Below are 22,411 nucleotides of genomic sequence, written 5' to 3' on the forward strand. Positions count from 1 at the left end.
GTACGTGTCGTCTGGTACGACTACTACTACTTTTCCCAGCACTATAACTACAGCTGCTGCTATTGAAACCACCTCCACTATGTATGACAAAAACAACGACTAGAAAACACTTGAAGAGCTCAAACCGTCATCAAGTTAACAAAATGATCTGTCAGTGATTGAAATGAATCATTTACAGAAGAAAATCTTTTAAAAAAGTCTTCTGCATCAAAATAAAGATCAAAGTATTTTCAGTGGACTTGATGTAAAAGTTACAAACTGGGGAATAAACAGTCCAGGTTTTTTCAACATCGTATCCTACAAGCTACAGGAAAAGTTGTCATGTCTAATATTTATGGGATAGTTTTAACTCTTAAGGGTCGGGGATTGAACCTTTATTCAAGCGAGTCTTGTTTATTGTGAATTCATATGGGAAGAGTTGGGAAAAGTAGACGTTTCTTGAGTCACAGTTAGAAAATCGTTGTACCTTGTTTAAAGAAAAACATGCTTTATTCGATTATCCGATATCTGGGAAAAGAACTACACTACCTCACGATCATGGAGCGTCACAGCAATGTCTCTGATTGATGGAGCTCCCTGTTACCATAGTAATGTTTCCCTCCCCTTGGCCCCCGAATGCGAGTGGATAGTTTCGCTAGCAGGTTATTTAGCTAACGCGAAATGTACAGATAACCACGTTATGTCGCAGTGAATGTTTTTGGTTTGAGTTACTGATGCTAAATTGCGACAGACCGGACATCTACTCTTAAAGATGCTTTAATGTGTTTTAATGTGTTCTGCCAGTAGCAGAGAGGACTCCCATGATTCCCCCTCTAGCCTCGACGTCATCTTTTGTTATTGTTTTGGTTGAGCGCCCCCCCTGGCGGCGGATTTTTACACACTGTGCGTTTAACTTTCTTCAAATGTTATTATCAGGTGTTGTGTAACTGTTAGGATATCCTTCCTGCTGGGAGCAACAAACCTGACCAAAATCAGGATCAGAAATATGACCCCATCAACCCTGCACAGCTGCACACACGAGTGGAGTATCTAGATAATGAGCATTAACTTCTCCACACGGACTGATCCTCCTCTTTAGCCTCTTTAGAGCTCTGCCCTGGGATCACATTTCCCTGGCCTATCTTCCTCTCTGACCCCTGCAACAGTTTGATTCTGTTTTCTGTTTTACCGCTACAAAGGCCCTATAAGAGCTGGGGGTTTTTTTTGTCGAATGAAAGTGCACTACAAATGCCATTTATTATTGATACGCTGTGATATTGAGGCCAGCGGCGCCGCGAGGCTCTGCTGCGGCGTTTGTTTTAGTCCGGTCTGCGTTTGTCGAGCAGCACTTTGGTTCCTGACACTCTGACAACTAGTTCCACCGTTCCTGTTTTATGGGTCAGTTGACGGAACATGATGCTGATATACAGCTTTCACAGGCTTTCCTTTCAGACGCAGAGAAATGAAGTCATAAATACACACACACACACACACATGAATGTATACGTGTGTGCGCGGACACACATAATGTGAGTTTCCACTCCAAGAATGCAGGAGTAAAAGAATTTATGGCAGCGTGTGTATTTGTAGCATTGAAGTGAAGCACTGATGGATTTCTTTGTGTGTGTGTGTGTGTGTGTGTGTGTGTGTGTGTGTGTGTGTGTGTGTGTGTGTTTGCGTGTTTGCAGAGTATCTTTGCTCAGTTCCAGTTCAGCAGTGAGCGCGTGTTACCATCAGATGCACTGCGGAGCGCTTTGGCCAAGACTTTCCAAGACGAACAACGCTTTCAGCTGGGTATCATGGACGACGCTGCAGAGTGCTTTGTGAGTATGAGAAGCAAGATGGCTGCACACACACACACACACACACACACACACACACACACACACACAGAGACACACACACACACACTCAAACTCACTGGAGTGGTTTAGGACTTGCCTTAAGGTTTGAATGAGTGTGTGCGTGAGTCAGAGATCTTCAGGGTTAAGAAGATATCCAACACGGCAGCCTCAGAGAATCTTTGTGTGCGATATGTTCAACTTTTTTCTTTTTTTCTTTCTTGTCTTCATTTTTCATTTCTCGGTTTGTTACTCTGTGTGACGATGTGAGGGTGATCCTTGCCATATTCAACCTTCTGTAACTTTGAACTAACAGAGAGTTCACACACTACTTTAACCCCAAGGGAAGTAGCCTAGCACACTTGGTTGTCAAAGTTTCCAATAGTAAGATATTTTTTGATGTTTTAAACCGATACAATCTCTGTTTTCAATGATCCATACTATCGAGAAGAACAGGAAAACTTCCAGATCTTCAGTCATATTTGCCATTCATATTCAAAGGTGGGCAAATACTGACGTTTTTCAAGTCCTTTTAGCATCAAGTGACATTTTTATGACACAGAACAGAGGAGGTGACACTGTCTAAATTGAAATAGATACATTGGTACCAAAACATTGCCAATGTATTTACGCAAATTAGACAGTCTCCAGGAGTTGGCTTGCAATTTCAGGTCATTAATAACAAGAAATTACCCAATATTGGGTGCCTAGGACTTATATTTTTGTCGCCATGATATCAGAACTAGAACCTGACCGATAAATCTGGTAGCCAATTTTAGGATATCAAGTGACTATCGGTATCGACTAATTTTATCACAAATATGCGCCAATATTTGTAGATTTATTCACCCAGTCAAATAGCATTTCATTTGAGTATTGTTGTATTACACTAGCAGGCTGTCCTTTAATAAACTCAAATTTAAAATTTAAACCTTTTAAAAATGAAAGTATGACTCGATCCACTCAAACAGCTCAGTATCAAAGAAGCAGAAAGAAAGAAAACTGAATGTTGTTTGCTTTAAGTTGGTTTAAAAAACGAGGCATTTGGAGATTTTTTATACAGAGATGAAGTCAAAAAAGATCAAAAGGATCTCACAGCACAACACATACATGTAGCACTTAAACTGTCGTACAAAGCCTCCTTTTTTAAGATGGTTTAAATAAAGTTAAACACTTAAAAAAGCTTTGAAAAACACCAAATGGGGGTTTCTTCACTTTATGTTGGACAGATGCTTTGGTGTAAATTTTTATTCTGCTGCAGAGAGATGAGCCTAACTGGCTCATTAAAGTTTTATAGTTTGACTTTTTCTTTTTCTTGCCTGACTCTTCTGTGATTCCTTGAGTGTTAAATTTGATAAAGATTTGTAAAAAGTGTCAAGAGTTTTTACAAGACAATCTGCTCGCACTCTGCTTCAGCTTTAGCCAGAAGGCAGTCACGATGTCGCTCATCTTCAGTGACTCATGTTGCAGATTAATGATTTCAAAAACATCGCTCAGCTGGATCCGGCTCTATACAGTCTTTATTGCTGAATGGCAGAAAAAAGACTCTTTCTATTCTATTCATTTATCTTTATTGATGCAAAAAACAAAACACTATTGATATATTTTGACATCCAGTCCTTTCCCAGCCTTTTCTAAAGATGATTTCTTCTTCTGCTCCTATATTTGGAATTTGAAGCACAGGTCTTCACATCAGTTTTTTTCAACAATGAGAGTGCTGCAGTTTAAAAATCGTGACTGTCTCAGTTTGGAGTGAACTTTATCAATTATCAAAGGAGAAAATTAAGAAAGGAGGATGTCATTAGTCACAGGTTTTTTTATTGAAATGTCTTTACACTCCTCTCTTCAGCTCTCCTCCACTCTCAGTGTCTCTCTCACTCTTTCTCTCTCTGCCTCTTTTTCTTTCTGCCTTAGAGACCTCCACAGTGTGTGTGTGTGTGTGTGTGTGTGTGTGTGTGTGTGTGTGTGTGTGTGTGTGTGTGTGTGTGTGTGTGTGTGTGTGTGTCTGCGTGTGTGTTTTATGTGTGTGCATGCGAGCCTCTGTCTGATCGATTGGTAGTAAATGTGTTCAGTCAGGGAATCCGTCGGCTTCTTATGAAATATAGATGCTGCTCCCACGGTCGGATTAACAAGTGCACCAACAGAGAGGAACAATCAAACATTCACACACACACACACACACACACACACACACACACACACACACATAAACAAACAAACACAAACACACTGTACATGTGCATATAATACAAACATGCACGTGTACCAACTTAGCACACAAACAAACACGTTAATAGGTTTTCCGCTGCTCGTTTCTCAGGAGAACCTCTTGATGCGTATCCACTTCCACATCAGTGCCGAGAGCAGAGAGGACATCTGCACGGCCAAACACTGCATACCACACCAGAAGTTTGCCATGACTCTGTTTGAACAGGTAAGACACGCTACTGTCCCTTTAAGAGCCCCTCGAAAATCCAAATCCACAGCAGCCTTCTGACTTTGTAAATGTAGATGTACAAGAATGCTACCTAAAGACACCTTTGAGGAAAATGATAAGAAAACTGGGTTGACATTGGCTGAACACAGGTTCCAAAATGAGCCCCCACCAAATGCTGATAACAATCTAATTTGGCGAATAAAACAAAGTAGATAAGAATCCACTTTGCTGCATTTATTTTTGGGATTGTCCGTTAATTCATCAGTTCTCTGGGGTTTACCAGAGGACTCTCTCTCCTGACAGAGACTTGGCTGCTTTTGGAGTCTCAGAGGACTGCTCTATGGTCCCTTCACACATTCAAACAGCTCTGCTGATGGGCATGGTATTAGAAAAAAAAAACTGAAGACTTGAAGACACACAGACTCCACCGTGCTTCTGAAACTGCTTGCATGAACTTGGTTTCGGTTTTCAACATGGAGAAAGTGCGAACTAAAAATTCAAAATGTAAACATAACTGCAACATTTGGACTCTTCTTGACAGCGTTTGTGTGTTTGTGTATATGGATAGTTTTCTTTTCATTTGCTTTCATTTCCATTGTGGATGATATGTAGGCTTTTGTGTTCTTGATTCAGGGTTTAGATAAAAATCTTTTTTATTTGTCATCGTCCCATCATCAAATAAAGTGGGATGCCACGATGTCAGTAGCCAGTGTGTATCTATTGTGTCACATCCGTTTAATGCTGTCAAGCTACCTAACTGCTGATTCAGAGGAGAGGTTTTTTTATATAATTGTGACTCCAACATAATGTTCAAGTCTGCACTTTTCACAAGATTCATTACTGTGCAGATGAGCCAGGCAGCTGTCAATCAAAATCTGCTTGGCCCCTCCCACACAGTCCTGAGAAATGCTCTCAGCAGATGATCTGTTCTTCTTTTCTGAGAGTTTTGAAGGGCTCCTTTCTCTTAGAAACACTAGTTTGAGATCATGTATGCATTTTGTGCTATTTCAAGCTAAATTCCCTGGGACTTTTAAAGAGCTGTTACATAACAGTTTTTCAGGCTTTAGTTAAAAAAACAACTCGTACACATGAACAGTTTGACGCCCTGTGACTTCTCTGAAGATGTGTTTGTGTTTGCAGTGTGTGTGTACCAGCTGTGGAGCCACTTCAGACCCCTTGCCCTTCATTCAGATGGTTCATTACATCTCCACTACATCCCTCTGGTAAGACCAGACACACACACACACACACACACACACACACACACACACACACACACACACACACACACACACACACCTACACACTCCTACACACACCTACACACACACTGCAGTAAATCTGGCAGCAAGCTGAGGCTGGGTGGCAGTAAAGGAAGGTACAGCGTGTTCTCTTCTTCTTCCCTGCACGGGTCCCCACTGAACACCGAGCACACACATGCACACACACATGCACAAACACATTATGCACACACACATTTATGTTCATGCATATGGAAGAGCAGGTGAGCTTGTGCATAATTTCTCGACAATATTCAGGTAGACAGTGGCTTTAGCACGCAGGATGGACGGGGCATGTGTGCATCCTCAGAGCTGTTACATAAAACACACACACTCTGAGTCAATGAAATAAGGAACAGGGGAAGTAATCAATCAGCTGTTTGATTCAGAGGACCCAGGGGGCGACATAAATCTATAAGTGGAACAGTGGGTCGGAAAGAGTCTTAACAAGAGGGAAATAAGAGGGTATATCACTCCGTATCCCTTTTGGAAATGGAACACGGCAGAGGAAATCGAGGGATAAATGTGGGGGCAAAAGTACAAACAAACAGTGCTGTGTGGAGGTAGTTTTTGGGGCACAGCGGTGCCACCGCTCTCTGTTTGTGCCTGTTAGTGCTGCCAAGCTATTTTTACCCTTAGTGGAGCCTGTTGTTTACAGACGAGATAGCCAAATATGCAAAAGTCAACATGAGTAAGATAATCAGAGGGCAACAAAAAGACAAAACAAACGTCTGGTTCAGGCACGATTCAGAGGAAAGTAAACAAAAGGAGCAAGTGTTGTTTTTTCTGCTTTCATGGTCAAGCCAGGGGATAAAATCAGGAGAGAGAGAGAGAGAGAGAGAGAGAGAGAGAGCAGAGGGAAGAGGTTGAGTTCATTTCAGGCTAATGGAAGGGGTGAGAGGAGGAGAGGAGAAGAGAGGGAGGGGGAGGAGAAATGTTGACTTATTTTGAAAATCGTTATTCTTAAAGGAATACTTACATCCAGAAAAACAAAACAGTGCTGATTCATCGCCCACATAATCCCCATACATGGCATGGAGCGTGCACAAGCTCATCTGGTATTCACAGATCATAATAACATGTTTGAGTTCGTCCTTCGGAGGACGATTCTACCTCAAACTGATGAATACAGCTCAGTGTCATCGCTCCAAAGTTTGCTGAAGGAGATTGTCTCAGTTTTTCATCAAGTTCTACTTACTATAAGACGAACTGTTCCTTTAATAATCGCAACAATAATAATGTTCCTTTCGCTGCTCGAGCTCCCTGTTGGAACATTGTCTTTTAGCTTAACCACTTTAGGAAGGTCAGAGATCATAATCTTGCTCGACAGGATTTAAAAACGTGCTCAGAGGGAATCTTTTTACAGCCTTTAACGACTGTATAATCTAGACTTGTTCTTACTTTTTCCCTTCTTTTTTTTTTTTCGTCTTCTATCCCCTTTGTTTTATTTTCTTAATTAAAGCAGATGAGGAAAAGCCTGAGGGACTGACTCAGTCTGTGCAGTGAACGGTTGCCTAAGCAATATGCAAAGCGAGCGGACCAAACACTGCAGAATTCAAAGCGTCTGAACTGATTTTCAGCCAGAAATACGAGCGAAAATGAAACAATTGTCTGCAGATTACCGCTCAGCGCCACGGAACAGAAAAAAAACCCAAAAAAACATAACGAGTTTGAAGAATGGAGACAATGATTCTGGTGGCAACAAGTCACAATCAGGCCAAACAATAGATGTTTTCTTCTATTTATAAACGATCTGCTTCCATAGTGTGTTATATTGTTGTTGTTTAATGATTGTGTGTGTGTGTGTGTGTGTGTGTGTGTGTGTGTGTGTGTGTGTGTTTGTGTGTGTGTGTGTGTTTGGATGCTGCAGTAACCAGGCGGTGAGGATGCTGGAGTGCAGAGAGAAACCCACACCGGACATGTTTGGAGAGCTGCTCCGCAATGCCAGCAACATGGGAGACCTGCGCAACTGTCCTGTGAGAGCACACACACACACACACACACACACAAAACACACACATTACACACATTCAGAAAACACATGAACATAGCAGACCTCGTGCTTTTTGTCCCCTTTTATATTCTCTTTCTTTTTCTCTTCTGCTACGAGTTCAGTTTTGTGTTTGACAAAAAAAAGAGAAATCTTCTAAATTTAATTTCAAATATCAACAAACGAAGAGATAAAAGAAACAAAAAAAGTGTGGAATCAGTTTGAGAATATCATTTGCAGCGTAACCACTTTGCTAGTTTCATCATGTCTTACTTTGTTTCCCCCCCCCCCCCCCCCCCTTTCCTTTTCTTTTCTTGGTGCGTCTTGCGTTTACATAACAAGCAGCTCATTTGCATTTTCCCCTCTCTCGTTTTTTTCTCCTCACTTTCTATTACCGGAAACATTTTCTGACTCGTCGTCATCAGCCTTCTTTTACAGTTAAACAAAATGTTCATCATCTTCTTGCAGCAGGAGACAAAGAACAGTCGGTTGTGCCGTGACATTTAAAAAAAAAAAAAATGTTAATATTTAATGGTAAAAACTTCGATAAAAGCAACAAGCCTCAAGTAAAGAAAGTGCTGCATGGAGGAAAAGTCACGAGTCGAGAGAGAGAGAGAGAGAGAGAGAGAGAGAGAGAAGGTAAAGGTGGTGAGCGAGGTGGAGGGAGGAACGTGCATGAAGATGCATTGGTTCTGTAGCTCTCTGCGTGTTGTGTTGCCTCATGGGAAAGTTCTGCTGCTGAATAGATCCGGCCTGGCCCCCCCCGCGCTCGGCCCGCTCCTCTCTGCCAAAGTATCGGCACAAAAGAGCCCGCTCAGCGTCCCCCGTCTCCTCCGCACAGCAGCACCGACACAAGCGTTAACACACACCGCGAGCGTATTCACCAGCCCGGCGCTCACGTTGTGTGTGCGCAGTCCTGCGGGAGTTGAGCAACCTGCCTCTGTTTATCTTCCATCACTGGCAGCGCTGATCTTTTGTTAATACCACACTGGGCTCGGCTCAAACAAAGTGATGCTATTTGGATGGCAGAGAGGCTGCTGGGAGATACTGTAGGTGCCAGACTGAATATAGGGTGCCAAAGAGGAAACTGTGAAGTGGTGGATATGTTTGTTTTTTTTTGTCAGTAATAAATAAGCTAAAAATAATCCAATTTATTGAATCTATAGGAAAAGAAAAAAGAGGTTTTCACAGCTTTTACTTTTTCAAAATAACATCATTTCAATGTAAAGACACAGAGTTGAGGTTGAGGCAATAACATATTTGATTTCAAAGTCAGATCATACACCATCGTATGATTTTTCTGCAGAAATTTGATCAATTTTAATTAGGGCTGGGCAATTAATCGAAAAACTCTAACCGACGTAATCTGCCCCGTGTCGATTATTTTGATTATTTTCACGGCGGAGTCACGTGACACATCCAATCCGCGACATGGAAGCAAAGTCGGTCGTTTGGACACATTTTGTCTTTAGGGAAGACGACACCGAACAACAATAAGTCAAATGTAAACACTGCGGAAAAACAGTTTGCAAGAAATGCAAGATATTTCTTTTCTACTGTTTTAGAGAAGTTCATTTCTACCTTAAAACTAAAATGTGTCGTTTTCATTTCAAGCGATGCTTTGATTTCAGTTCCAAATATTCAATAAATAACCACAAAATAGTTCATCAGACATTCACTCTTCCATCAGAAACAATTTCCCAGCTTTAATAGCTGAGAATATTTACATATCCACCAGCCCTGATTTTAATTCTACATGTGAGATCTCTGTATCTTTGTCTTCCTCTTTATGTTCTTTGCTGGTTTGAAATGTGCAGGGCTTCGTCGGAGACGTGATATCATACATATCCGTGTACTTATCAGACTTTAACAAAGAGGATTAGAGTCACAAACTGATAAGAGCAGGGATTGCCTCTTAAGTAGGTCCTCTAAGAATAAGAGCAAAGTATCAACGTGAAAGGAGTCTTCTGATGTCTTGAGTGTTTGAAGAGGAGCTGATTTAAACTCCGTCACATGCTGCTCCGAGGTCTCATCTGCAACAGTGCATCTTATTTGATAAACTGACAGTTTGTTATTTTGATCTTCATGTTAGATTTGGTTTCAGGTAACATGTAGAGGGGTTAGGTGGAGGATCATTTCTTTTTGGATATAGAGAAGTGTTTAATAAAGCAGGAAATAAAAGTACAACTTCAAAGGCTTGTCTGAGTTCAGTTAACTTGAAACAACATTTTGTATCGTAGGAAAAATTATTCTATTTATTTTGATTTGTTTCACAAATGACAAAAAATGTAGAGAAAAAACACACTTTTGATATCAGGTGGGACAAAATATGTATACAGTGATATAGTGCGTCCTGACATGTCATCATCAAATCACTGGTGCAAAATCTCATAATTTATTTATTTTTTTTTAGAATTTTTTTTTTGGCATTTTCTGCCTTTATTGGAGAGATAGGACAGTGGATAGAGTCAGAAATCAAGGAGAGAGAGTAGGGAATGACATGCGGGAAAGGAGCCTTGGAGGACTACAGCCTCCATACATGGGGCGCACGCTCTAACCAATGCACGCCCATCGCCCCAAAATATCATAATTTAAACTTTTAAAATAACAGCGTAATAACTTCTTGTATGTGTGTACAGTAATGAAAAACAAAGGCTCAGACAACATATTAACAGAGTTCTAACAAACCAGAATGATCCTTTAAGTATGAACCATAGACTCATATACACTCCATGGTATGAACTCTGTTACCCCGTGACAGGTGTTCTACTGTTGACCACGTGAGCAGTTTGCCACCTCAGCTTTAAAACTCACAAAGTGGGATTGTCTTTTTTTTTTTAATTTTGGATTCTTATGAGTTCCGAGGAAGCAGAAGCACAAAGATTTCCCTAAAGTTGTTTCATTTTTTTTTTGCCCTGAAGAATGCAACGATCAGCACTCTGCAAACCTACAGTATCCTTTGACCGGCAGCACTGTTACATAACTCTCCTGCCTGTTTGAAGGGGTCTGCAGAGCCACGGTGCACTGAGAGAAAATCTTTGCACATCCAGATCCAGAGACGAGTGTGCAGCGATCAGTGTTGTGTGTCGTGAAGCGGAGCGGCTCTGTTTGAGCCATCATGTGACGGATGATGTTGTCACCAGCAGTGAGACAGCACGAAGGGGCCGACTGAGGTCCTGCGCATGTGTCCTGAGCTAACAGATAGCCTGAGAGTGTCGCTGCTGTTTGGCTCATGTTTGTGTCTTTCTCTGAGAATTGAGAAGCAGTCCCTGGCAGAAAAACCTTCCTTTTCGTCCTATTTGGTGCCAGCTCGAGGCGTCCCACCGCCCACAAAGGGAGAGTTCTGTGTGTGTTTTTTTTTTTTTTGTGCATATGTGTGTTTGCGAGTGTTTGGCAAAGTGTCTCGTTGCCGGGGTGTTCTCAGGCTGTTTCTGAGGCCGGCTCTGCCAACGCTGCGTGCATGCTCGTGTGTGCGCTCTCTGCGAGAGTGTGTGTGTGTGTGTTGCGCTGAAGCTCTGTGGTGGGTCATGACTCAAAGGAAGGACTCAGAACACACGGTTCTGAACTCGACAGAAGGCCCGAGGGACAAATACAGCTCGGCACACTGCTCCTTCCTCTCTCGTTCTCTCTTAAAGTCCTTTCATCATCTCTTTCCTCCCGCCTTTAATCTCTGCCTCTCACTTCCCACTTTATCTGAGTGTGTATCTGCATACAGGCGTGTGTGTTCATCACTGACAAATAAATGGTTGATTTTAGCGTCGCACACCGCTGTCACACAAGCCTCATAAAACAGGATGAATGAAACTGTTTGATCACACATTCTCCTTCCTTAATTTCTCACCTCTCTCACCTCTCTCTCTCTCTCTCTCTCTCTCTCTCAGAGTAACTGTGGGGAGGTGCTGCGTATCCGCCGGGTGCTCATGAACTCACCGGAGATCGTTTCCATCGGGCTGGTGTGGGATTCAGACCACTCGGACCTGGCGGAGGACGTCATACACAGCCTGGGGACCTGCCTGCGTCTGGGCGACGTAAGGGGATCACACAAACAAATAACACGCTCGTTTTCAACACATTAACGTCCGTCATGTGTGCCTATGCAAGCAGCCGGGCATGTTTATGTACATTTGTTTGTTGAAAGAGTGTTTTGCTCCGTGTGTAACCATTTACCAGACACTAGTGGACTCAGGGGGGCCCCAAATGTCTCCAATTTAGAAAAAAAAAGCTGCAATAGTACCCTCTATGATAGCCCTCTGATACATAAACAGGATAAATTCCCCTCCAGGGAGCTCTTGCAATGTAGAAAAGTTGATACAGTGCCTCACAGGCCGCCCTACATACTAGAAAACGTTGGGATCGCTGCTGCCCCGCTGCATGCAGCTGGTGCCCTTTCTATTTTTCGCCCCTGCCCCTCAGACAATGTGTAACAGTGAGACGAACATCTGTTAACAGAAACAATAGATTCACGAGCCTGAGGCAGCGAGTCGAGGCTTTTTAAAGAGATAACAGTTACAGTAAACCAGGAAAAAAAACAAAAGAAATTGCACACACAGATTCTAAACCTCTCTTAATTTTTCAAGTCATGTGGTCCACCACTTTGGTCCAGACTAAAATATTAAAATCGTGCTCGTACATTTTTAAAGACGCCAGCTTGTGATGTTGTAGCTTTTCAGGAAATACTCTAAAGTGCAGTCATTTTGTCAAAGCGTGTTAAGGTTGTGAGGTAGTTATTAAAGAAGTTATGACGTCACATTCGGGTCCGACTTTAGTCAACTTGTTTGGTAAATGACTCCAGCCTCTCGTTCAGCAGTGATGCATATTCTGAATCAAAGTTAAACAATTATATCATGAGTGCAGAAATAAACTACAACACTGACCAAAATGTAAAAGTGGTGCACTGTTATTGTTTTGAAAGAGGACCTGGAAGTTAAGTTTTTTTAAATGTATCTCGTAATGTCCCTTCTTATGTCAGGTAACATGTCCTCAATGCTACACATGTGTAAATGTCAGGGTGTTTCCTGGCTGGAAATGAGGCTGTGATAGTGTGTGTCTGACTGGATGTACTGTACAGACTGGCTCCTTCAAACACTTACACTTACAAGCAACACATTTCAAGAATTTCAACAATTGTACATTTGAAGAACTTAAAGCCTTCTTCAAGGATGCTGTTGAGAAAAAGTCTGAATTATTGTGGTGAAAATATTTAGCTGTTTGTGTTCAGGCATGGTGGCCCGACTAGACAATGTCAGGAAATGTTCAGGAGGGCACTGCATGTGTGTAAGGGGCTTATGAGATGGTTTTGCAGAACCTAAATGGAGTTAACGTGACGTTGGGTTTCACACAGCCTCCCCAGACTGTCCCGTCATTTTAATCTTTTCATTCTGTCACTTGACTTCCTCCTTTGCTGCCATTATTATAACTGCGGCCACTGGAGGTTGCCCCTTACTATATAGTAGTAGTTAAAGGCGTTAAAGCATGAAACAACAAGTCAGACAAACTTATATGGTGGGTCGTTTTGGTTCAGACGATTCCAATTCTGATTAACTAGCTAACTAAAAAAAAAAAAACACTTGACATCACATTGAGCAGCGAAAATACCTGGAGGCATGTTTAAACAAACACTGAGAGGCACATTCAAGGACACATACGTATAAATGAACATGTGCAGATTATATGTATGTGCATGCTGCAGTGCACTGCCCAATAAACTCGACCAATCCCGTTGCAGCGTTCATAAAAAAAACGAAGTTCGAACACATCAAATCGTTCACCTGATTGTCATTGCTCTCAAACAAAGCTCAGGGTTCCTCGGCCTTGTGCTCGAGCTTTTCACCTCACACACTCACACACACACACACACACACACACACACACACACACACACACACGTGTTTGGCCCCTGATACTCTGTGTCAAGACTGAGTAATGTTGATGCATTTTAATGCTACTGTAACATCTCCAGTCGCATTCTGAAGTGATATCTATGAATTATGGATCAGTGAATTTGAGTGTGTGTAATAGCGAGTTGAGTTCTTCCTTCTATCTGCTGTCTCCGCCCGCTGCTGTCGCTCTCATTCTCATCCCTCCGTCGCTGCCAGATGAAGCTGGTGGTGAGATAGGAATCGTAGGCATAATTTATCACATTTTCTGCTTTTTGTTTAGCTGTTCAGATCAGAAAAAAATGAATCCATCTGCCTCCTGTACCCCCCCCCCCTCCCCCCTCCTCCTCATCTACTGCTGCCTTCACTTTCTCTCTTTGTCCGTCTTCTGCATCTGTTCTCTCCCTCCTTTCTGCTTCCATGTGACTCTTTTTTTTTTTTTAAGTTCTCCCTCTGCCTCCGATTAGGACATTTCAGAGTTGGGACAATTAGTCTGTTGCAAAGACGAGATAACAGTTTTGATTCATCTTCATTGCAAGCTGTTTATCAGGCAGAAATGTGAAAAACACTTGCTGGTTCTTATTTCTTGAATATGAGGATTTGCTGTTTATCTTTTGTTGACATTGGAATATGGAATATTTCTAGGTTTTGGGTTGTTGGTCATACAAAAGAAGGAAAATGAACGCAAAATTAGCCGGGGGAATCTGATGTTTGGCTATTTTCTGACACAGAACAGATTGAGAAATAGGCTTATATTGAAAGATTATTCTAATGAAAGTAATTGAATGGGTTGTTTATATTTTCTACTGTATTAAACATACTGTATGTAGCAGCAGGAAAGACGTGAAGACATTAAGGATGTTCCTAGCCACTAATGTTCCTGTCGAATGTCGGACTATAGCCTCCATACATACAGGGTGCGACTTATCTGCTCGGCCATTTGCGCCCCACCAGAGTGACTGAGTTTAATTGTTTAGTAACAGTCGATTTGATCGTGCACAATGTTAGAAAACACAACAACATATGACTATATGGAAAGTTACTCTCTTAAACAAACATCCTAGTGCTGAGACCTAACTGTGAGATCAGTGCATCACTTCTGCATGATAGTGTGCAGCACATTTGTGGCACTCTGCTGCAGATTTGCAGCAATAATGAGAAGGTGAGAATGCATGTAAAGGATGACTGAATACAGCATATACACTAAGTGAGCAAAAATGTGCTTGTAGTCTCGTTAACTCCTCTATCTCTATCCCTCCTCTTAATGCACACCTCTTATTCTCTTCCCTCCCTCCCTCCCTGTCTCCTCCCCCTCCCTCTGTCCCCTCTCTCTCTCTCTCTCTCTCTCTCTCGCTCTCTCTCTCTCTCTCTCTCTGTAGTTGTTCTACCGTGTGACAGAGGAGAGGGCTCGCCAGGCGGAGCTCTACTTGGTGGGCATGGTGTGCTACTACGGCAAGCACTACTCCACCTTCTTCTTCCAGACCAAGATACGCAAGTGGATGTACTTCGACGACGCCCACGTCAAAGAGGTGAGACACAGTTTGCAGTTGGAGGCTGCATGCTGCAGGACGGGGCAGGAGAAGCAGGAGGGGAGGGGTGGGGGGTGGGGATTGATGTACGGTATCTGCTGCATCTCCAGCTGAGCCGATGAGAGCAGCAACGACTAGTACTAAGCTGTGTGTTAGTTTGAGTGCTGCATGGTCAGTTCTTTGAAGCAGGGGCGTTTTTGACTGATAAGGTGTTTGCCTTTTAAGTACATTCTGGCGCAGATGACACTCGTCTTGTGATGTGATACCTTGTGATTTGAGCGTGAGTTATGTCCCATACGGCTGGAAAAGGATGTGAATATTGTGGCGGCTGAATCGATGGAAGCTGGTCAGGTTTGCTGAGTCAAAAATGTGAGATAAGGTGGCTGTGCATGCCCTTGACACTTCCGTCAGCTAATTAGATTACACAGCTAATGAAAAAGAGTGACGCTATATCAATAAGGACACACAGCTGCACAATGCATGTTTGACCTTCTACTTTTGATGCCTCACGAGTAATGTTATTTCTCAAAGAAGAATTAATTTACCATACCCTTTGTGTGTGTGTCTGTGTGTGTTTATGGGATAATATGTATGTTAATGTGTGTCTTTATATGTGTGTGTTGTCGCCCTGCTGCACCTCCAGATTGGCCCAAAGTGGAAGGACGTGGTATCCCGCTGTATCAAAGGCCACTATCAGCCCCTGCTGCTGCTCTATGCTGACCCCCGTGGGACGCCGGTGATACTGCAGGAGAGCCCCAACCCCTGTAGCAGCTCCAACCCGCAGCTGGAGCTCCAGCACTGCAGCAGCAGCAGCAAAGCCGGCTACGACAGCGAGGACTCCGGTATAGCAGAGACGACAAAACATCAGATCCCAATACTCTGTGTTTATCACCGTGGGGGTTGGGGGGAGTGGGGGAGGGGGGGGGGGATGCATGTCAGGTTACAGCTTCAAAGCTCTGACCTTCAGCCCCATAATCCAGCTCCTAGCTTTGTGTACTGCTGAGAACTTGCTCTGCTGCAAACATATGGAGACGCAGGATTAACTGAAAGGTCATCTCCCTTTTTTTCCTCGTGTTCTCTCTCAGGTCGGGAGCCATCCATATCCAGTGATACTCGTACCGACTCTTCAACAGACAGCTCCAGTCACAGAGCCTCCCGCAGCAGACCCCTCCACCAGTCTACGGGCAGCCACCTCTCCAGCGAATCGCAGACCACTGTTGTCTGTAACTACGACATCGGCACCCCGCCGCACAGTGCCGACGCCGGAGGTAAGACTGCTTTCCAGTCTGAAGTTATCTACTTTTCAGTCAAAAATCATGGCAGCTCCTAACAGCTGCAAACACACAAGTAGCCGTTGTAAGAAAGAAAGAAAGAGGATGTGCTAAACTGTGGTGCTTGTTAGGAACAAATACCAAAAGAGCAAAGGTCAGTTTTTTTTTTAAATTTCAGACCAAAGAAAGTGAGCTCTCTCTCCCTGTGTTTTATCACTGCAGACTCTTCAGGCTTTTTCGCCCCCCCCTTACTGGTTACTCTTAAGTTTACAGGCACTGCTGCTGGGATAATTGCTCCCAGTGGGATAAACAAGAAAAGAAAACTATTGGATTTACTTTCCCTCTTCTCCCACACACACACACACACACAGAGTCAGCGGTGGAGGGTCCTCCCCGTCCTCCCTCTCCTCCCCTGCCGGAGTACAAGGAGACGGCCGTCTTCCTCCTCTCGTCCCGCCGGCCGCTCACGTCCTCCTCCTCCTCCTCTCGGCCTCTGTCCTCCTCCTCGTCGTCAGGGGTGGGGGGCTGCGAGGGAGGAGCAGGAGGGCCCCACTGGGAGGATGAGAGCACCAGCAGTGAGAGCAAGTCCAGGTACTGTGCCATGGAAATCCTGAAAATGTCTCCCTCAGATGTTAAGTCAAATTAACTTTTTTAATATGGCACATTCAAAACAACTGAAGACAAACAAAGTGCTTTAAAGAGTAAATAAAGAAACATGAAACATCTTACATGAGATCTTAAGCAGCATCATCATACAGTCCATATAGTGAAGTCAAGAAGAAGTAACTCAAATTTTAGAACCTGAGTGAACTTACTGGTATTCCTACATGACTCAGTTTGCCATATTAACATATATAAACTGAGTAAAGACCATCTATAACTGATGGAGAGAGATGTGTGGAGGTCCGGGTGGTCCTTTGGTAGTCACTTAAGCCACATACAGCTCAATAAATCGTGACTCCCACCAGAATCTTTCTGCTTTTAAGTACTGCAGTAGCAGCTGCTGGACTGCCTGCCTGCCTGCTTTAACAGCTGCCTTCATCTCTACAGTGAATTTTTATCAGGAAGATTTTAAATATATGTTAAAATGTCCTCCAATATGTGGTTTTATTCACAAAACGTTATAAAAGCTGTGTCAGACTGTATTCTTATTCCAGATTTTGAATCTAAAATGCTAATTTTCCGTGCAATAAATGGTTACAATGTCTGTGTGTGAGGCTTGACTGAACTGTATTTAAGTCATTTTGTAGGTCAGTTATTTTTACTGCTTCAGCATAATTCTGAAATGAATTATTCTACTTTATTTTTGGAAGCTCTTTCATAGAGATGAAAAACCTCCTCCTCTCTTCCTCTGTAGTTCTTCTGGAGGCCGCTACAGGCCCACCTGGAGGCCCAGAAGAGAGGCCCTGAACATCGACAGCATCTTCACCCGACCGAGAGGCTCCTCTCTGGGCTACAGCACCCTGCCGGGTCCCTCTCTCCCTCCCGAGCCCCAGGACTCTCTTCCACCAGCAGGACCCGCTCCTGCACCCACACAGCCTGGGTTACAAGAGGCAGGAGGGAGGGGGGCTGGGGAGTTGGAGGCGGGGTTTGGGCTGGTCGGGCAGCCCAGGTCTCTTGGCAGCGGGCGGACAATGGGTCCCCCTGCCCCTCCACCTCTGCGAGGGGTGGAGCACCAGCCGCGTCTGATTCAGAGGATGGAGAGTGGCTACGAGAGCAGCGAGAGGAACAGCAGCAGCCCTGACAGGTAGGAGACTCACACATAACAATTACTGTCTCTTCCCTTCTGCCTCTGTCGTTCATTCTGTTTCCCCCTCTGACTTTCTCTGTCACTCTTGATTTTCCGTTCAATTTAACTTTAACAGCCTCAAATTGGAATGTGACATTAACAACAACAAATTGTCCAACAATAGTCGTCCCAACAAATCAATCAATGGATATATTTGTCTGGGGACGCATGCACTCTTAACTCTTCTTCTCTTTTTGTCTCTTTTCTTGCTCTCTTCACTTTTTCTTTCTCCATTCAGGGAGGTGGGGCAACAGAAACGGGTGCTGATGTCAGGACCTTCGTGGCGTTCGGTTCCCAAATCAAAGAGCAGCAGCGCCATCCTGCAGGAGCTGCCCTCCCCGAGCTGGGTTGGCGGCACTAACTCAGGTGTGCATTCGCGTCGGTATTTAAATGCATTCACCGTAACTCACTTTTTTCGATTTACTTAATGATTTTGTTTCCCCTCCTTTGTGCGTTTGTGCGTTCAGGCTCAGGGCGCAGCGAGCTGGACGAGCTGCAGGAGGAGGTGGCGAGGAGAGCTCGTCAGCAGGAGCAGCAGAAGCGGAAGGAGGCGGAGCGGGAAGCAGCCATGGGATTTAACCCCAAACCCAGCAAATACATGGACCTGGACCAGCTCCAACACCAGGGTAAGGAGGGAGGAGGGATGAGAAGAGAGAGAGAGAGCGAAAGAGACAGGTGGGAGGGAAAGAAGAAGAAGAGTATGGTAGATGATAGTGTGGGAGGTTTTAATGAGAATCAAGGAAGTCAGTTCACACAACTTGCAGAAAACATGTAATGCATTTTGACATTCCTCTCTTAGATATCGTTCTATTCTTCCAGAATACTGAAGAGAATAGAGTTTTTATTCCTTTGGGAAATGCCCAAAACTAACAGACAGATCAGCTTAGATACTTATCACAACCACTAAGTGAGGACATATTGTTCTGAGTGAACTTATCCTCTAAGAAGAAGGTCAAACAATGAGGATATTAAAAGCTGCACGAATCTAAAATATCACCCCAAAAAGAGTCAAAGAAGGGATTTAAAAAAAAAATGTTTTCACTGAAGTAGGTGAGGATGCTTTTAGACTTCGGCTGACAACTCCAAACATGCTAACAGAAAACATGGAGGGCTGTTGTAAATGAAGGACAAACTGATAACAACAGATAGCATTATGTCAATATAGAAACCAAGCTATTTAAAAAATCTGAATTTAAACTAATGCAGCATAAAACAACCAACATCAGGGGGAAACATGATGGGTTCTGGAGACCACTAGGGGGAGCTCTATGGAAGTCATTTTCTATATTACAATATTTTAAAGAAACCCCCCACGTTTTTTTTTTGAATACATTTCCAAAATTTCTCTTCCATCTCACACTCGTCTTATTTTTCTCTTTTGGTTGAAATACCCCAAACTGTTCTCTTTAGAGCTCCCCCTAGAGGCCTGAAGACTTCCGTTATTTTTAAACGTTTCCTGTTGCGTTTGTTTGGATTTTTTTCTCTTAATTTTGTACGTGTTTTTGAATCGTCATTGTTCCTGAAGCTGCAGCTCCCTTTCTCCAGACATAAATGTATGCGTAGAAAGTTTGCCCTTGTAAGCCACCATAGTTTTAATGCTGTGCGTCATTCCCTCTCCAGGCTGATGAGGTGTATTTTAATGTTAAAATCTTGCTTGGTGCAGCTTTAAGGTCACATTAGCACCTGTTGTCTAGCTCAGCAGTGACTTGTATGTCGGTGGTTCTGTCTGACCTCCTCTTTGTCCTCATTCCCATCTGTTAGTTTGTCTCTCCATCTGTCTTTTTAAAAAGTGTCTGTTAGTTCAGAGTGTGTTACTATAACTCATGGCGTATTTGTGTGTGTGTGTGTGTGTGTGTGTGCGTCATCCATGGGAGTGAGTGTGTCTCTGTTTGTAAGTTTGAACAAAGCAGAAAGAGAATCCCCTGCAGGTTAGTTTCTTTACCAACATGTTTACACTGACCAGCACTGAGTGGGAAATTAACTCTGGGTGAAGAACTCACAATCCCTGTCAAAAAACACTGATGTAACTGTAACAGTGATTTTTTTTAAAGCCCCGGTCAGGAGTTTTAGCTGGTTATGAAACAGACTGAAATGAAAACTGATGCCTGGTTATGACCTACAAAAGTAAACAAGACCATCAGCGACAGGATCGACTATTTCCACGTAGTTATTTTGTGTGCTTGTAACCAACTTCCACAGGAAATTATTTTAAAGCTTTTAAAGCTTTGTTACTTTTCAATATTAATTTGGAAACATCTGGTATCCAAACGTATCGAAGAAATGTTGACAACCTTACCATGGACCTACAGTCTATGTTTATATCTCAGCCTTTGCATTCTTTGCATTGTTGTTTTTCCAGTCAGGTCTGATATCAGGTGTTATCTCACACCTGTGACTGTGTGGCTCCTTCAGTACCAATGTCACTCTGGTGGTCCATACATTTTGTTAAAGTCTTAAATAAAATGGGTTCAATGAACAATAAACTTTTGTTTTAAGAAACTGATGCTCTCAGTAGAGCTGATGAAGGTACCATGAGTTCATCTCTTTATTCAAAATGACTAAAACCTGTGTTAATCCTGTAACCAAAGAGACTTCTGCTAAATAACCTCTTACATAGTTTTTCTGTTTTAATAATTATCAGTAGTTAGAATTACTGTGCAAAATTGCAAAATTGCCGTTACTTGAGGCCAGAGGCGCTGCTTGTCAACAGGCAAGGCAGGCAACTGCTTGGGGCCCCCAGGCCAGTAAGGGGCCCCCGAAGGCTGACAAACGTAAAACTGCAGCAATAGCTCAAAATTAGCAAATTTTGCAATGACAGTAGGAAACCTCCCTAATGGGGCCCCATCTGACAGCACACACTGCCTGTAATATTCTTGCAAGAACCAAAGTTCGTCACTGAACGAAAATGAAGAGGAATTATGTCTGGGAGGGAAAAAGAAAGATGAAGAGCATCGGGACACTGGTAGATATAATATTGGTTGGAAGGGCCACAAATCAATGTTTGCCTAGGGCCTCAACAGACTCTTGAATCTCCGCTTCTTGAGACTGTACATGGGCAGAATAGCTGTGAGGTTTACTTTATACTTAGAGGCAATATATTAAATTCCTGAAAATTAAAGTAGAAAACCCATAACATGTTATGTTTAATCACACAACGCGTTGAGATCTTAACCACACAATTTACAGGATTACTCTGCTTAAAAGAAAAGTTATCACATGCTGCGTCATTTTAACGATAGACCCTGAAAAACTTGTATCCCGACTTGCACTTTGCAGATATGTTGCGTGACTAGAATGATAAGAGCCTTGACTTTAGACTCTGACAGATTAGACTTTTGGCCCGATAGTTTTTATGTATGCCTGTTTCTTTTATGCATATTTTGTCCATGAATCCACAAATCTGTGTGTATGTGTGTGTGTGTGTGTGTGTGTGTGTTACTATTTTTGAAAAATGTGTGTGTATGTGTATATTTGTATGTGTGTGAAAAAGATCCATGTATGAACTGCAGGTGTGCTGGTTTTTCCCCCCGAGCTCAGCACTAACTAAATCTGTATCAGGGATTATAATGTTGTGTCCTGTCTTTCCTACTGTGTCAGCTTCAGTGTGTTTAGCCTCATGTACCTGACACACACACACACAAACACACACACACACCCACCCACCCCTGAGAGAGTACACTCAACCTTGATGAAGTGAAAGGACGACTTGCAAACGAACAGATGGCCTCACTATCAGTGCGGTTACGTAACAGAATTTGGTTTTCCTACGTCCGTATCGATGGTTTCGGGCGGACTCGAACAATCTGCCTCAGTGTTTTAGAGGACGTTACAGCCAACAACAACAACAACAGAGCTGCCATCAGTCTTCTTCTATTCTGTCTCCATCAATCAGAAATGTGTAAACTCCAGCCAAGATGGGGGATGGCTGCTCTTTTGTTGTCCTCTTTTTCATATTTTTATAACAAACTAACATCATTTAAAACGCGTTCACAAAGCCGGGCACATAGAACTGTCTGGAGAAAAAAACATTTTGTCTTTTTTCCCTGTCTGGTGTCTTTGGCTTGATGAACGTAGCCTCAACTTTGCTATTCACCTTTTCTAATATCGATTTTTGGATTAACTAACAACAGTACAAATTCACATATTGATGCATTAACAGTAGAACTTTGCTAAATGGGAGGAGATGCTAAATGTTGGATTATTTTTCATACTATAAAATATCCACTTTTTTACTTCTAATGATAAAGCCTCAATATGATTTAACACAAAGAAGCATAGTGAGTGTTAACGTTTTTGTTAGCTAGCTAGCGTTATCTAACATTAGCCATCATAAGCTACTGGTCACGTCAGACCAAATAAACACCTGAGGGTACTTAAATAAGTAAAGGTTAATTTTATTACTTATGAAATTAGGTTGTT

The 22,411-nt window shown here is 42.8% G+C and overlaps 1 protein-coding gene across 3 annotated transcripts in view; it reads left to right on the forward strand.

The window, feature by feature from the left end:
* Nucleotides 1-22,411, forward strand: part of usp54b (ubiquitin specific peptidase 54b) — a 62,934-nt gene that overhangs the window by 29,906 nt on the left and 10,617 nt on the right. For all 3 annotated transcript variants that reach the window (XR_010664915.1, XM_020646231.3, XM_065949591.1), the window contains 12 exons: nt 1,668-1,802; nt 4,141-4,254; nt 5,398-5,480; nt 7,408-7,513; nt 11,409-11,555; nt 14,783-14,932; nt 15,576-15,774; nt 16,018-16,200; nt 16,575-16,794; nt 17,561-17,950; nt 18,231-18,358; nt 18,460-18,618. Coding sequence is in view for 2 of the 3 variants with exons in the window: in XM_020646231.3 (XP_020501887.2) it covers nt 1,668-1,802; nt 4,141-4,254; nt 5,398-5,480; nt 7,408-7,513; nt 11,409-11,555; nt 14,783-14,932; nt 15,576-15,774; nt 16,018-16,200; nt 16,575-16,794; nt 17,561-17,950; nt 18,231-18,358; nt 18,460-18,618 (2,014 nt within the window). In the remaining variant the exon portion in view is untranslated. The remainder of the gene's footprint in view (nt 1-1,667; nt 1,803-4,140; nt 4,255-5,397; nt 5,481-7,407; nt 7,514-11,408; nt 11,556-14,782; nt 14,933-15,575; nt 15,775-16,017; nt 16,201-16,574; nt 16,795-17,560; nt 17,951-18,230; nt 18,359-18,459; nt 18,619-22,411) is intronic.

This window comes from Labrus bergylta, chromosome 21 (genome assembly GCF_963930695.1).
Source record: "Labrus bergylta chromosome 21, fLabBer1.1, whole genome shotgun sequence".
Classification (NCBI taxonomy): Eukaryota; Metazoa; Chordata; class Actinopteri; order Labriformes; family Labridae; genus Labrus; species Labrus bergylta.